Below are 14,980 nucleotides of genomic sequence, written 5' to 3'. Positions count from 1 at the left end.
CCTCCATTATCTCCTGTTTTTTTCTTCATCAACAACTTGGATAACCATATGTTATACATTACATGGGCTTGGTTTGTATTTAACACAGCACTCATAATGACATTATGTGATAAGAAATGTGTTTTACATCTGCAAAGGACCTTTGTCACTATCTGAACCCTGAGAGGCAGTTACATGATTGCTCAACCAGATTGGGCTGCCTTTGCAAACATACATGGACCAATATATTACACAGTCATGCTAAGGAAGAGCAACATATACAAAAGGTCTTTGACATTCCCTTCTTCCAGTGAGTGGTTGCTGGTCCTGTTTGAATGCTCTCCTGTGTTTTAGCAGCTCCTTCCTTTGCAGGGTGCAAAAGTCAGATGTAGATATGGATTAAGAAATCAAACTATTTGGAGTTTCTGAGATAAGACTGTCACTAGGAGGTGATGGTGGAGAGGTGAGAAGGGCAGACTTTGGACCCACTTCACTCGCTCCTCTTTGCCACCGGCTGCAGCGCCTCGGTTTGTCTCTCTCTTCTTTCGTGGAAAACATGAAGATTAATTTTGCCCCGTTGGAAACGCCCTTGCACAGGAGACTGCAGACAGCTGCAGTGGTGCAGTGGGTCTTCTCCTTCATTGGCCTGGGTGAGTGTGCATGTTTATGTGTCCACTGGAAACATCTGGGAATGATACTGATGGGATGGTACTGAAGTCTACAGTTAGTTTATTTACAGTAGGTGGTGTAACCTGTTGGCCTAGCTGCTTTTGGGGAAGGTATAAGTGAACATGAGAGGTAGAGAACAGTTGTCACAAGTGACATGGACTGTTGGATAGACAGAAGAGAGAGCTAAAAAGGACGTGATCTGAGCTGTGTGCAGTCCACAACTGCACATGCAGTAGCTAGGTTTCCCTACCATTCAGTCCGAACTGAAGAAGTCTCTCAGATGAGAGACGAAATGTCTTCGAAGTCCAGTTGACCTTGGTTTTAACCCCTTTCTATTTCATATCCAAATGAATGTCTCCACGTGTATTTGTTTAGCCCTGAAAGACAGCCTATCTAAAAGCCTATCTACCACTATTGCTTGTTTGCCATAGCCCCACAGCTGTGTCATGTTCCAACTACATGTTTTCATTTTAAAATTATTTGTAAACTGGATGTTATTTAACGCTATTAATTACATAAAAGTGGATCATATTTCTTTTCATACAAGACATAGTGAGCCACCACCAGCAGGTGGTATTCAGGTGTTACAAGTGACTCCAGTTGGTGTTGGTGGGAGGTGTGTCCTGTAGTCATCTTGCCATAGTTGGTAGTTTATTGATTATTGTGACAAAATATACACTTAAGATCATACTAATTTGTCTTCATATTTTTTTTAACTGTTATTTAACCAGAAAAGCCTCACTGAGAATATAAATCTCCTTTTTCAAGAGTGTCCTGGCCGAGATAATGAGTTACAGAAAACATGAATCCTAAAAACAACTTAAATGGTGCCTTAAAAAAATCCAAGACCAAATGAAAACTTGAGATTCACACATTAAAGGTGCATTATGAGTTCCTGCACGGTTTCAGCGCGATTTCATTTTTGTCTCAAATCGTAGGCATCTCTCCTTGATCCGCTAGCTGCCTGCCCCCTGAACACACCGTGAAAAAGCCCGGTCTCTGGAGACAGCACAGGGGTCGTAAACGTCAAACAAACACTAGGGGCACAGGATAGGCACCAAAATACAACAAACCACTCCAGCCAATCACCGACAAGATGGTTGGGGGAGGGGGTGGGGGTTAGTGACAGTTAGTCAGTTAGTCATGACAGTTACGGAAACATGGGGGGAGGGGCGAGCTTGCACTTTTTTGTTTGAAATTTACTTGGAACGTAAACAGAAGTGACCATGCAGGAACTCATAGTGCACCTTTAAGATTATAAAATACCCAAAACCTCAGCAGCCAGAATTTAGAGCAGTAAAATACTAACTTGTATTGACATTGTACATTCTGCCACAGCATAGCTATCAGTAACCACCAAAACCACTTATGAGGTCATCTCCAGCTGAACTAAATGCTATTGATGCAGAGCAGACGCCCACCATTCATAAAATGGCTAATTCCAGGTGAAAATATGAACACACGAGCTTAGTAACCATTCCTATAGTGTGTTTTGCCAGATCACAATGCACATATATACAGTAATGCACTTGTTTACAGCACTGTATGTTCCTCTCTCCTCAGCACCCACCTGCGTCTTCCTGTTCTTTTACCTGCTCTTCACTCGCTTCTGGCTGATCAGTGTGCTGTACTCCGTCTGGTGGTTCTTTGACTATGACACTCCTTCACGTGGAGGCCGCAGGGCGCCCTTCTTGTGTGGCCTCAAAATTTGGGAATACATGCGGGATTACTTCCCCGTCAAGGTGAGAGACAGCTTGTACACTATATGGCTTGGTTAAAGTAATCGATTCTCCAATTGAAATCGATCGTTGTTTGAGTGATGTGATATTGATTCATAAAATCCAGAAATCGATCTTTCAATATATGCCTTTTCACCATGAATGTGGTGAATTGACCCCCTCATGCTTAATTAGTAAACATTAACCTGGTGCATTATTAAAAAAAAAACAACATTTAAGAGTTGCTTCTTACTTGTACGATTTACAGCATAAGTTCTCTGACAATCTTTTTTATAGCCAAGCAAAATTAGTATTGTAACTGAAATTTCCCTAACCTAATTGATATCAAATAGAAAATGTAATCGAATCGGGACCTTGTGAATCGGAATCGTATGGATTCGGGAAGTCAATGGCGATACCCAGTCCTATTTTGGACAGTTGTTGTACGAGACCTGCAATTTTACTGTATATGCACATCCCCGCCATTAGCAGCCCCTAAGTCCATGTAAGTTGGGGTGGGCTGTACCCCTGTAGCTTAAAGAATAGGTCATCAGAACATCTCGCTCTGCCAGGCCAGTTGATCTAATCTTTGATCTGCAGCTACATACCAGCAGTGGCCCTTATCTCTGTCCTTGGCAGCAAATGAACAGCTGATGGCTAAGGCCTCTGTGTTCCAGGGCCGTGTCTATGTGTGTTTGACTAGTGTTACAGAGAGACATTTCACTGTCAATACTAGACTCATTTTAGAGTCATACAATACTATACTAAAGGACATCAAGGGTTAGCACAACCAGATGCAGTCCAGTTTGATGATTTTCATGAAAAAAACAACAAAAAAAACATACTTTGCTTGTCACTGAAGGAATAGTTTGACCATTTATTTTCTTTCTTGCACATGGTTAGATGAGTAGATTGATACCACTCCCATATCTGTCTGTTAAATGTCATGCCAGGAGACACTTAGCTTAGCATAAAGACTGGGAGCAAGTGGGAACAGCTAACCTGGCTCTGTTAAAGTAGTTCAAGTATTATGAGAGTTACGTGCTGGACTGTGTTTTGGCCGTGCAGTTAGGAAGTCACAGTTTTTTGCAAAGAAATAGTGCAGCATATGGAGATGCTTTGGACAGAGCCAGGCTTGCGGTCTCCTACTGTTTCCAGTCTTCATGCTAAGCTAAGGTAGCATCTCCTTGCTCCAGCTTCAGATTTAACAGACACACATAAGAGTTGAACTGTATCTTGATCTCATCTAACACTCAGCAAGGAATCAAATAAGTCCATTTCCCAAATTAACTATTGCTTAAATAGATAGATAGATAGATAGATAGATAGATAGATAGATAGATAGATAGATAGATAGATACTTTATTGATCCCCAAGGGGAAATTCAAGGTCCCAGTAGCTTAAAGACATCACACACAACATACACATACATCATAACAGGATGATAAAATAATAAATCCACATGAATAATATGGACAATAAAAGAAAATATACTAAATAAAAAAATCCACATGAATGTACTAAGGGATGTATAAGCATGAGACGCCTGCAGTGACAGGGCACGTAAGGTGCTCTATGGTAAGGTGCTCTATGAGAGTGTGTGTCATGGTGGTAGTGCAAATAAGTCCAATAGTGCAAGGAATGTAGACATAGTAATATAAAAACTATATAGCAGTGCAAGGATACAGTTTAAAAAAAGACAGCATTAAATATGGGCATAATAAGGGAATAATAGGAATAAAATCTTGTGGCAAAACAATGCCCTTCTAGTGATTTTTTCACAGATTTACTAGCCGCTGCAAACCAGAAATATCATTTCATCATTAAAATGTCAGTGTTCAGGGGCATTGATAGTTGAAATACAGCCGTGTCTGTAAACTGTAAATTCACCTCCACGCTGAAAAGCATCCACCACACAGCCTCAGGAATGAAAAGAAATCATATATATCATGTGAACATGAAATGTCTGCCAGAGGCAGGTTACTACTGGTTACACAGACACACACACCATCCCCTGATTCAGGGTAGATACAGATAACTGGTCAGATCAGTGCTGCACAGGTTTCTTCAAAACGTACTTACTTTGTTTGCAAGGAGAGACAAGCTGGCATGTTTACTTCAGTTTCAGATAAGTGGTTATAATGTGACATTACAAACATTTTCAACTGGCCCTGGGTGTTCGGGACACTCTTCTCTCTCGCAGTCCGCTGTGTCCCTCTTGTGGTCATACATGAGTAGTGCATATGATTTTATGTACATTTCATTACTAGCTTAGATCAGAGATCTTCAACAGGGGGTCTGGGGGGGGGGGGGGTTTACTGCAGGGGGGGCCACCAAATTATTGTCTTTTCAAAAATTAAAATGTCTCAACATGAATCCAACATATTATTAGCAAATATAATCAGCTTATTTGTGAAAAAAACCCCACTGATGCTAGGCTTACTGGCCTATAGGGAAGGAAATCACTAAGATAGCCACCCACAGAGACAGTTCATCCTAAGGATTCACTGTGCCTTCCACATGTATTTTTAACATTAAAACATGGTTTATAAAATCATGCCAACAAGTATTTTAATAGCTTAGTATTGTATGCACTAAAAAGGTATGAATAAAGGCTTTAGGCTACCCTACATGTTATTGTAGGCCGAGTTTAATAGGCAACTTCATTTTATACAATATATGTAGTAGGGGGTCCTGCTCGAGGCACCACTTACACTTTGGACTGTGTTGATAAGACAGAGTGCAACGAAAACACAACAAGCTCAACAGCATTTAATTTGATTTTTTTTTGGGAACAGGCAAAGTGAGTTTATAATTTGCTTTTAAAAGGTTGCCTTTGAGGTCAAAATCTGAAAAGCAACCTACTCTATGAGATATTCAGACGTATTTGTATCTCTAAGTATTAAGTGGGTCATGGTCTGTTGGCATAGCCTTTTACAGCCATAAACAGTGATCCTCATTAATCCACCGTTCGAATATTTGAACTAATCCTATCCTGTGTGTTTATATCATGTTACAGCAGAGAGAACAAATTCACTAAAAGACTGGAAACGTCTGAGATTAGAAGACACTATTTAAAAATATAGATGATACAGAAATGTAATGGATTTTAAATACAGAAATGTTAATGCTACTATTATATAACTTTAATTTATTCAGGGAGGGCCATTGTGTAATGCTACTATTACTTCTAGTACTACTACTGTTGTACTTTATATATATTTGGAAGAATGGCTATATAGCTAACTATAACATCTTGATTGGGAAAAAGATATGTGCAATAAAAACAAAACTGTACATAATAATAAAAGCCAATGCATGGTATGATAAGGCAGTTCCAGCAGTGAGCACCATATGATAATAAAAGTCAGGAGAAGACCGGTACAGAAGTGATAATATTAAGATAACAGGAACAATAAATTGAGTGAAATTCTTAATAATCATTCCTTCTTAAATACAAATAAAACAATACAAACCATTTAAAAAGTATGAAAGAGATCATACAGACATCGAAATGGTAGACCTTAAAATATATAGTCGGCACGACTGACAATATAATGCAGCACTGCAAACAGCAAAAGAGGATAATCAACAGCTTTCTGACTCAATTTCATTAAGAATCAAGAATTGTAAGCTTTTTGTGGAACTTCTGTATTGAATTCCATTAGATGGGTGTTCATGATATTCTGTCCACCCCTGTATGTCAGAGTCAAACTCAGGCTCTGAAGCAGACCAATGATGTCTAAAGAGGGCAATCAGTATTTTGGTGACTTTTTCTGTTTAGGTGAGTAGATTCAGAATCGTTCATCATTTTGGCCTTTTTTTTTTTTAGATATAATTCATGTTAAACAGAGATAGAGGGGGATGGCATGCATATACAAATCCCTGTTTACATGGTTAATAAGGCTGTCAATGAAGTCACTTATCAGGGTCTGTATTCTATGGCAACTAAGGTCAGTTATTGGAGTTGGTTATTGTTTCAGTCTCTCATTACAGAGCTTGTAAAAAATTATCACTCACCGGCCACTTTACCGGGGAGAGTTGTAACATTTTTGACATTTCTGTCTGTATCTTGGAGCTCTTTTAAGACAGTGGTGTTCAAAATGTGATAGCAACTAGTTACACGTGGCTGCTATTAAATGGTGTAGCTCTTATCTCTGCAACCCAAACAGAAAATGCATGGTTTACTCTCAAACACGAGAAGGAAAATGTTACACTTTACCCCATAGTCTGGGTTAGTTGTACCATACCCTGGGCTGAAATGTAACATTAAGAAATTAGGATTATAACAAAAACTTGACATTGAAACTTTCATCCAACATTTAAGTGACTTTTTTATAATAATATTTGTGTGTGTATGGGTTGAGAGGCACGCCTCGGCCCTTCTTTCTTTTCCAAGACTGACATTTTAGGAAAAACATAAATACAACTACATTTTTTGCTTGGGGTGGGATGTAACATTTTGTCTTGTTACAACTAACCCAGACTGTTGTTGCCAAGCTTAATTGACAGCAAACAACCTGTATAAAAGATATTCATAAAGACACACAATAAACAAGATTTAAGTTAGTTGATTATCACAAAAATAAATGAGGTAAAAAAAAAGTGTAGAAAGGACTAAACAGAGCATGTTTAGAGTGAATCAGGTGATTCCAAACTTGTTCCTGATGGGAGTAAATGGACGTGTTACAACCGACCTGTGTTAAAACTATCCTTGGTCTCCCCTATATCAGACAAAATAATACTATTTCAGTGTACTTTTTAAGTAATTGCCATGACTTAGAACTGCTAAAATTCCCTGGTTTGGCTGGAACTAATGTATCCAGTTCAAAGTGAGTCCTCTCCAGTATTCTATCATCTGACTGTATGCCACTTTAGGTCTGAAACAAGGAGTCAATGTCAGGGGAAAGAGAAGCACTGTCCTTTGGAGAGCCTGATTAGTTTCACTGGTGCGTCTTTACCCACCATTTCTAATAACACCATCATCAGCTCAGACTACAAGCTCACCAGCTGATGTGCGTGCTCCACAGAATGACACAACACATTTAGACAGCATGCATTCATAATTCATAACTTAAGTTCTAGTTTTTCTGCTTCCCTGCGCAGTCACTTCTCATTTATGATTTAAAAAACTAAATCTTAAAAAACTCCTCTTGATGGAGTACAGCACTATGTCAATTTAGTTATGATACAGTGTACGAACGCAGTGCAGATATATGTTACTGTAATACTTGTTTTTACTTCTTTTTCTTCCTTGTTTTTTGTATTCTTTGTTTTTTTTTAAACATTGATATTCATTTGTAAATTGGTGGCAAGCATGTAAAGCTGTCTTGAATTTGAATGTTAGGTGGGTTCCTTTTACAAGCCCTCAGGTTTATTTTTTTATTCCACCTGTGCATTATGTTATTGCATGTTTCTTCTATTTTTATTTTCTATATTCTATTGCACAAATAAAAAGACAAGAAAAAGCTCTAGATCCAAATCTACACCAAAACATATTTGCTTATTTTTTGCCTGACTAAAACCAAAGTTCTTTAGCAGGGATAATAACATTACTGATCATGTCATGGTGACAAATATTTTTAGGGGGAGTGCTCTGTGATCGGTCACTAGTGGACAGTCCTTGTGTTTATAAACAGCTGTGTTCGGTCCTCATTAGAGGAACTCCAGCTGATGATTAACTTAGTGATCAAGGGGCCACCGGTCGCATGTACCCACAATACAAACAGAGCTGACACAAAAAGACACGACAGCTTTGTGAAGGTCCAATATTTTGACTTGCCTCTGCAGTACAAACCTGTTTAGTTTCATTCAACCTTTATTTCTCCTCGAGAGATCATGGAGGGGCGACCCTCATCCTCAATGTCATCAAGTCAGATTACAAAATTAAAAAAAATACGGAACAACAATACAGAAAGTACAATCGTAAGAAATATAGAGAGACATTAAAACAGAATTGGTAAATGATTTGATAAATCAATTAGGATTAGGGATGCAGAAGAAAATGCAATGATGCAAAGCAGTTACAAGTAGAAGTTTGCAGGTTTAGAATCAGATTTCTAAATTGTCCAAGAGGCACAAGTGAGTCGATTTGAAGAAAGTGCTGTCATTTTTTTCAAGTTCAGAGCGAGCTCTCGGGGAACATGAAGTAAAAGCCAGTGAGCAGAGAGAGTCTGTTATTGTCCCTCTGAGTAACAGAGAGGTTCTGGAAGGTACGAAGGCAGTTTTCCAATAAGAGCCTCATGGATAAAGAGAATGAGTATCACGAGAAGACCACCCAATACTTTCATATGAAATACATTGATGTGTTCCATAGGCATGACCGGTTATGAATCTCAAGGCAGAGTGATAGACTGAGTCCAGAGATTTAAGAGTTGAAGAAGATGCATGTCTATAAATCACATTACCATAGTCCAAGACACACATAGTTTGATCTTTTAAATTCTACAGGTGATCGGCATGTATTTACATGTTTGACCAAAGCACTACTTCTGTATCAGTGCTGGGTAGAACTTTGTCTTTTTTCAATTAGATTATAGAATGAGGGAAAAAAAAGAAAAGTTCAAGAAAAAAGAAAAATAGAATCAAAATGTATGAAATCCCTTCTTTGAAGCTGCCCTTTTGTCGCTGAGAGAAGACAGCATGGCTCCCTGATATTGGCTGTGAAAAGGTTGCCGTAAGAACAGTGGGGCCTTGGAATACTAATCTCACACACAGATACAAACAGTGAGGAGAGCAGATTTGTTTTTCTTTTTTTTTTTTACAAGCGAGCACAATTCTCGCTGCAAAACAAACGACAGCACGTGAACTTTAGTTCCTTTCGCTATCTCCATATCCGCTCTGGACTAGTGGAGGCACACAAACAACGCTCCACAGGTGAGATATCTTATCTTTACAGTTAGTGATCAAAAACCATAATTTCTGACACTACAGAGAAACATTACTCAGTTTCCAAGGACTGATTACACGCCAGGAGGCTTGTCCCACAGTAGAACCCCTTTACCTGCCAAATGGAAATATCCTCTGTGTTAAGTGTAAAGATTTAAGCATCTCTTTGGATCTCCTACCCAGGGACGAACAAAAGGGAGTATTATTTCAGGGTATATGCAAGTCAACACCAGCAGAGTTTATTTTGACTTTTTGATAGATTTAAAGAGCTGCCCCTGAGTCTTATCACCTCTGTAAGTAAACAAATGTATCTCCCATCACACTTCCAAACAAATCAAGAAAGTACATATTAAGTATTTAAAGGGAACTCAACCACTTCTCAGGTTATGGGGAGTACTGCATATGTGGAAAAAATGGTCTTTAGTTGCTCCAGAGAGAGCTGTGTGAAACCTGGGTCACATTCAGCGCTGACAAAACGTAGCAACATGTTTTTTTAAACTGTTGTGTGCGCAAGCGATCTGCCTTATTTATGACCACTGGTTTACAGACAGTAAATCTGCTGATTGTGTATCACCTGGGACACAGCCAATAAACAAGAGACCCACCCACCAAACGAGAGAACACATATCTCAAAGCACATTTCGCACCGTTTAACACCCTTCAGAGGAAACATGTCGTTCAACCAGGAAACAGTAGCAACACGGCGCACACCGTTTTGAGATGAAACGTGCCCCTGATAAATGTAGGCTACTCAAGTGATGTCACTTGAGTCAGCGTCGGTTAGGTCTGAGGACTACAAGTCTGAAAATGATAGAATCTGAGGGTGTTGAGTTAGAAAGAAGTGAGTTCGTTAGACTTCTGTAGCATTCTCCTCATCGCTGCTTGATGCTCCAGGCTACATTAATCGCTACTGGCATTGCACACCCAAATCTCCAACCAGACTGTGGGCAGCCAAGTTGCATTGTGGGTAATGTAGGCCCATGATGACAAAGTAAAAAGAATGCATGACTAAAAAGATGATATTTGGTTCTGATGCATCAATTTTTAAACTGACAATCATAAATTCCACAATGTTATAGAAGTGAAATGCTAAATCAGTGGAGTACTTTTGTAATATTTGCAAAACTGTGCAAGTGCAACACAGTAATTGGAAGTAAGTGTCACTGGTTTAGAGGAATATTGTAGATGTAAATATTTGTCACTGTAATATAGTAAGGTACAGGAACAATAGAACCTCACTGACAAGTCAAAGGTAATGGGAGCATGTCTATGTTCCCTCAGCCCTGTGTTCCCTCAGCCCTGTGTTCCCTCAACTCTATGTTCCCTCAGCCCTGTGTTCCCTCAACTCTATGTTCCCTCAGCCCTGTGTTCCCTCAGCCCTGTGTTCCCTCAGCCCTGTGTTCCCTCAACTCTATGTTCCCTCAGCCCTGTGTTCCCTCAGCCCTGTGTTCCCTCAGCCCTGTGTTCCCTCTGCCCTGTATTTCCTCAACCCTATGTTCCCTCAGCCCTGTGTTCAGGGCTGAGGGAACATAGGGCTGAGGGAATGAATAAAAGGTCACATATCCAAAACATAAAATATGACCAGGGGGTGGGGGGTGGGGGTTATGTGGGCTGAGGGAACATAGGGTCTAATTTTGATGGGGTGGAAATTTAATAGAAATTATGGACAATAGGGCTGAGGGAACACAGGGCCTAATTTGAGGGGAAATCCTTGAGGGAAGATAGGGCTGAGGGAACATAGGGCCTAATTTCAATGGTGGGGAAATTTAATAGAAATGAGGGAACATAGGGATGACCCAAAACACATCACTCTGCATACACTGACTTCTATAGCATTGTGTATGTTTTACAGTAAAGGTGATGGGACCAATGTTTGGGAGATTCTACTATTTCCCTCTGAAATGTAGTGGAGAAAAGTGAAGTAACTTAAAATGGAAATACACAAGTACATTTCCAAGTTTCTTAAAATTGCACCTAAATACAGTACTTGAGTAAATGTAATGAATTATTTTCCAAAACTGAAAGTATTGTGGGGTAAGTGAGGGGAAGTGTGTCTTACAGCAGAATGGTTGCTAAATCTTTTCAGATAGTTTGCAAACAGCCAGGAGGGATGCAGAAGGGTTCAGAGTGTTGACACTGGAATATGCAGTCAGCTGGGCCAACATAATGCAACACTGTCAGCTCTTTTAGGAAGAATCAGATGATCTAAAGTAAAATATTCTACATGAGGATTATAGATCAATATTCAGATACAGTAGTGGATGGACATTAATGCTTTCATTTTCACAAGATTCTTTTCTTTTCTTTGCCCAGTTGGTGAAGACAGCTGACCTAGATCCCAAACACAACTACATCATGGGCTTCCATCCCCATGGCGTGCTGGTGGCAGGAGCCTTTACCAACTTCTGCGTCTATGCTACAGGCTTCAGACAGCTGTTTCCTGGCCTCACCAGCTACATGCTCATGCTGCCCCTTTGGTTCAGATGCCCGTTCTTCAGAGACTATGTCATGTGTGCAGGTCAGGCCCAGAGACGTTTTAAGCCATCCTTGATCAGATTGCTCTTTATACTTAATTATGCCAGAAAAAATATACCGTATTTAATAGCCTTCAAGGTATTTTTGGACTTATTTTGATCACTTCTTATTTTCTGTTACAACACTGCAGGTCTTATTCCTTCACACAAAGAGAGCGCCACCTATCCGCTATTCAAAAGAGGCGGCAATGCTGTTGTAATAGCAGTCGGTGGGGCCCCTGAGGCCCTTGATGCCCACCCTGGGACCTACAATGTACTATTGGCTAATAAGAAAGGCTTCATCAAGATGGCGATGGAGCATGGGTAAGAGCAGAGAGGCCTGGGGGAATGAGGAAAGTTTTCTGGCAAATTCAGCTAATTCTCCAAGGTCTTACGGCTTGTGAAAGGATTCTGTCCTACTATTTATTTAAGTTTCTTGCAGCTTGAGCTTGGCCTCTTGAAACAGAGGCTTAGTCAAGCCCCTCACATGGAATGTCCCGGGAAAGCACACGCACGGTGCTATGAGATCGATTCAGAATGAGAAACAGAAGTACAAGTACACGGCGGCACGGTGGCTCAGTTGTTGGCACTGCTGCCTCACACCAAGTAGGCACTGCTGAGTTCCATTTCTGTGTGGAGTTTGCATGTTCTCCCCACGTTTGTGTGGGTTTCCTCATGGTGCTCCAGTTTCCTCCCACCATAAAGACATGCATGCTGGGTAACTCCTGCCTTTGCCATTGCACTGGCATTACAAGTAGAGTTGGTCCCTGGGCGCCGGACTATGGCTGCCCACTGCTCCTAATTAGTTAGGATGGATACATTAGGATACATTACTCCTATGTAAAAATGTACTTGGCAAACAAATGAAAATACTAAATTAAATATATGAAAATATTAATTCAAATATAAAAGAAAACACAACAAGTATTTTAAATACTGGACAATATTAGTTAATGAATAAAACAACTTTTTCATTAAAATCTTGTTTTAGTGCTCATCTGGTGCCAGTCTTCTCCTTTGGAGAAAATGAAGTGTTTGATCAAGTGAAAAACCAAAGAGGAACCTGGCTTCGATGGATACAGGAGCGGCTGCAAAGCATCATGGGTATCTCCTTGCCTCTTTTCCATGGACGTGGCATCTTCCAGTACTCCTTTGGTCTCATGCCCTACAGAAGACCCATCAATACAGTTGGTGAGTAGGCTTTGCTCACCTATCAGGACATGGGTGGATTAATGAACAGGCCAACTGGGCCCAGGCCAGGGGGCTGCTGGGAAGTAGCTGTTTTTTTGTTTGTTTTAAAGATGATTATTGGGGCATTGTAGGCCTTTATTTTTATAGGACAGCTGAAGACATGAAAGGGGGGAGAGAGAGAGAGAGAGAGAGAGAGAGAGAGAGGAGGATTGACATGCAGCAAAGGGCCGCAGGTCGGAGTCAAACCCGGGCCCACTGCGTTGAGGAGTAAACCTCTATATATGGGCACCCGCTCTACCAACTGAGCTATCCAGGCACCCAGGAGCTTTTTTTTAACTTTCAATTTCTTGTCACATAGTCAAAGGGCTTAGTCATTCATGTCAATAACAGAACAGGCCAAAAACTGAGCTATATTATCATGAATTTCCCAACCAGCAATTGATTATGGCAGAAGCATCTAATGTTATTGAGTGACTAGACAGATCCAACTGGTTGGCATGCATTTTTTTAATCAGACAGCCAGACCATATTGCAAAATGTAAAGTACACTGACTGTGAGTGTGTTGTATTCCTTGTCACCTCCCTGCAGTTGGAAGGCCAATTAGGGTGGAGAGGAAGGAGAAGCCAACAGTCGAGGAACTTGATGCCCTCCACCAGCTGTACATGGATGAACTCAGCAATCTGTTTGACGAGCACAAAGGCAACTACGGAGTGGATAAGGACACGCACCTGAACTTTGTCTAAACTGGACTGATGATGGAGTGGATTTGAATGCATATTTATTTGTTAAGCTCTGTTGCTGCAGTCAAAGAAAAAATGATTAGCTCTGTTAACATGACTTTGCTCTCAACTGGCCTGTTAATTAAAGATAAATGGTTCTGCAACAAGACACACTGTTGTATCTGTTCATATACGGGATGATTCAACGACCCTATTAGAGAAAAGCAACCAGAATAGAAATGCTTATGTATCCATTACTGAGAGCTTGCTGTTCATTCAGACTCCTGTTGCTTTTCAGGGCAGTGTGGGAAATGGTTCAGTGGGATCACTAATGACACAAGTTTTCCGCCATCTCCCAGTGGTGGTATCTGTCTGGCATTCTGATTTTGTGCAAGACCTGACACTTTCTTAAACAGAGTCAATTTGGGTGAATTTGGGTTGCAACATTTGGAGACACTGTCGCAAAAAATTTTTTAGGATTTGGTGTCCATCTGAATGCTTTAAACTATAAAATAAAAACATCTTTTATACACCACTCAACTGACTTTTGTTTCTATAATATGCCCTCCATCATTAAAGGAATGGTTTCCCATTTGAGTGGAAGTAACTAAGTACATTCACTCAAGTACTGTACTTAAGTATAATTTTGAGATACTTGTACTTCACTTGAGTATTTCTATTTTCTAGTACTTTAGTCTTCTCCACTCTATTTCAGAGGAATGTTTTGTACTTTTTACTGCACTACATTTATATCACAGCTATAAAAAAAAAATTGACAATTAAACAAATGCTTCCCAACATTTTTTAGATTTTTAGATTAGAGAAAAGCCCAAAAGATTATGCAAATGTATCTTATAGAACTTAATTTGTTCTTCTTTTTTCTCACAGCCCCTCAGATTTATCTTGTGACTCTTTGGAGGACCACAGACCCTGGGTGAAGGGAACCACTGGACTACTTGTTAAAACTAGTTGTTGGAGTAAAGTTCTGCTTGCTCAATATCACTCTCATATCTGTAGGTAATCAGGTGGAGGCAGGCGACTATGAGCTTTGCATTAAGACTGAAAACAGGGGGAAGCAGGTAGCCTGCAGAGATTCTGGAAAGTCGCTGCTACTGCTACTGCAATGAAGAAATAGTCTGGCACATAACCCCCTGTAAAGCTTGTCGTTTTTACACTTCGGTGTTTGCACGGATTAAACAAACAAGACATAACTTGCTAATGTATGGGCTTTAGAGGTGCTGGTAAGCAGAAGCAGGCTAGCTGTTTTCCGTTTTTTATGGAAAGCTAAGCTAAGCATCTCCT

The 14,980-nt window shown here is 40.1% G+C and overlaps 1 protein-coding gene across 1 annotated transcript; it reads left to right on the top strand.

Moving 5' to 3' along the window:
• Window positions 1-273: 273 nt before the first annotated feature.
• On the top strand, window positions 274-14,203 carry mogat2 (monoacylglycerol O-acyltransferase 2). The gene is made up of 6 exons (XM_031311115.2): window positions 274-629; window positions 2,212-2,390; window positions 11,568-11,772; window positions 11,920-12,091; window positions 12,759-12,958; window positions 13,548-14,203. Exons 1-6 carry the CDS (start codon window positions 536-538, stop codon window positions 13,700-13,702), a joined length of 1,005 nt encoding a protein of 334 aa, XP_031166975.1. The 5' UTR covers window positions 274-535; the 3' UTR covers window positions 13,703-14,203.
• Window positions 14,204-14,980: the final 777 nt, after the last annotated feature.

The sequence above is a fragment of the Sander lucioperca genome, chromosome 13 (assembly GCF_008315115.2).
Source record: "Sander lucioperca isolate FBNREF2018 chromosome 13, SLUC_FBN_1.2, whole genome shotgun sequence".
Lineage (NCBI taxonomy): Eukaryota > Metazoa > Chordata > Actinopteri > Perciformes > Percidae > Sander > Sander lucioperca.
This window is presented reverse-complemented; position numbering and strand designations above follow the sequence as displayed.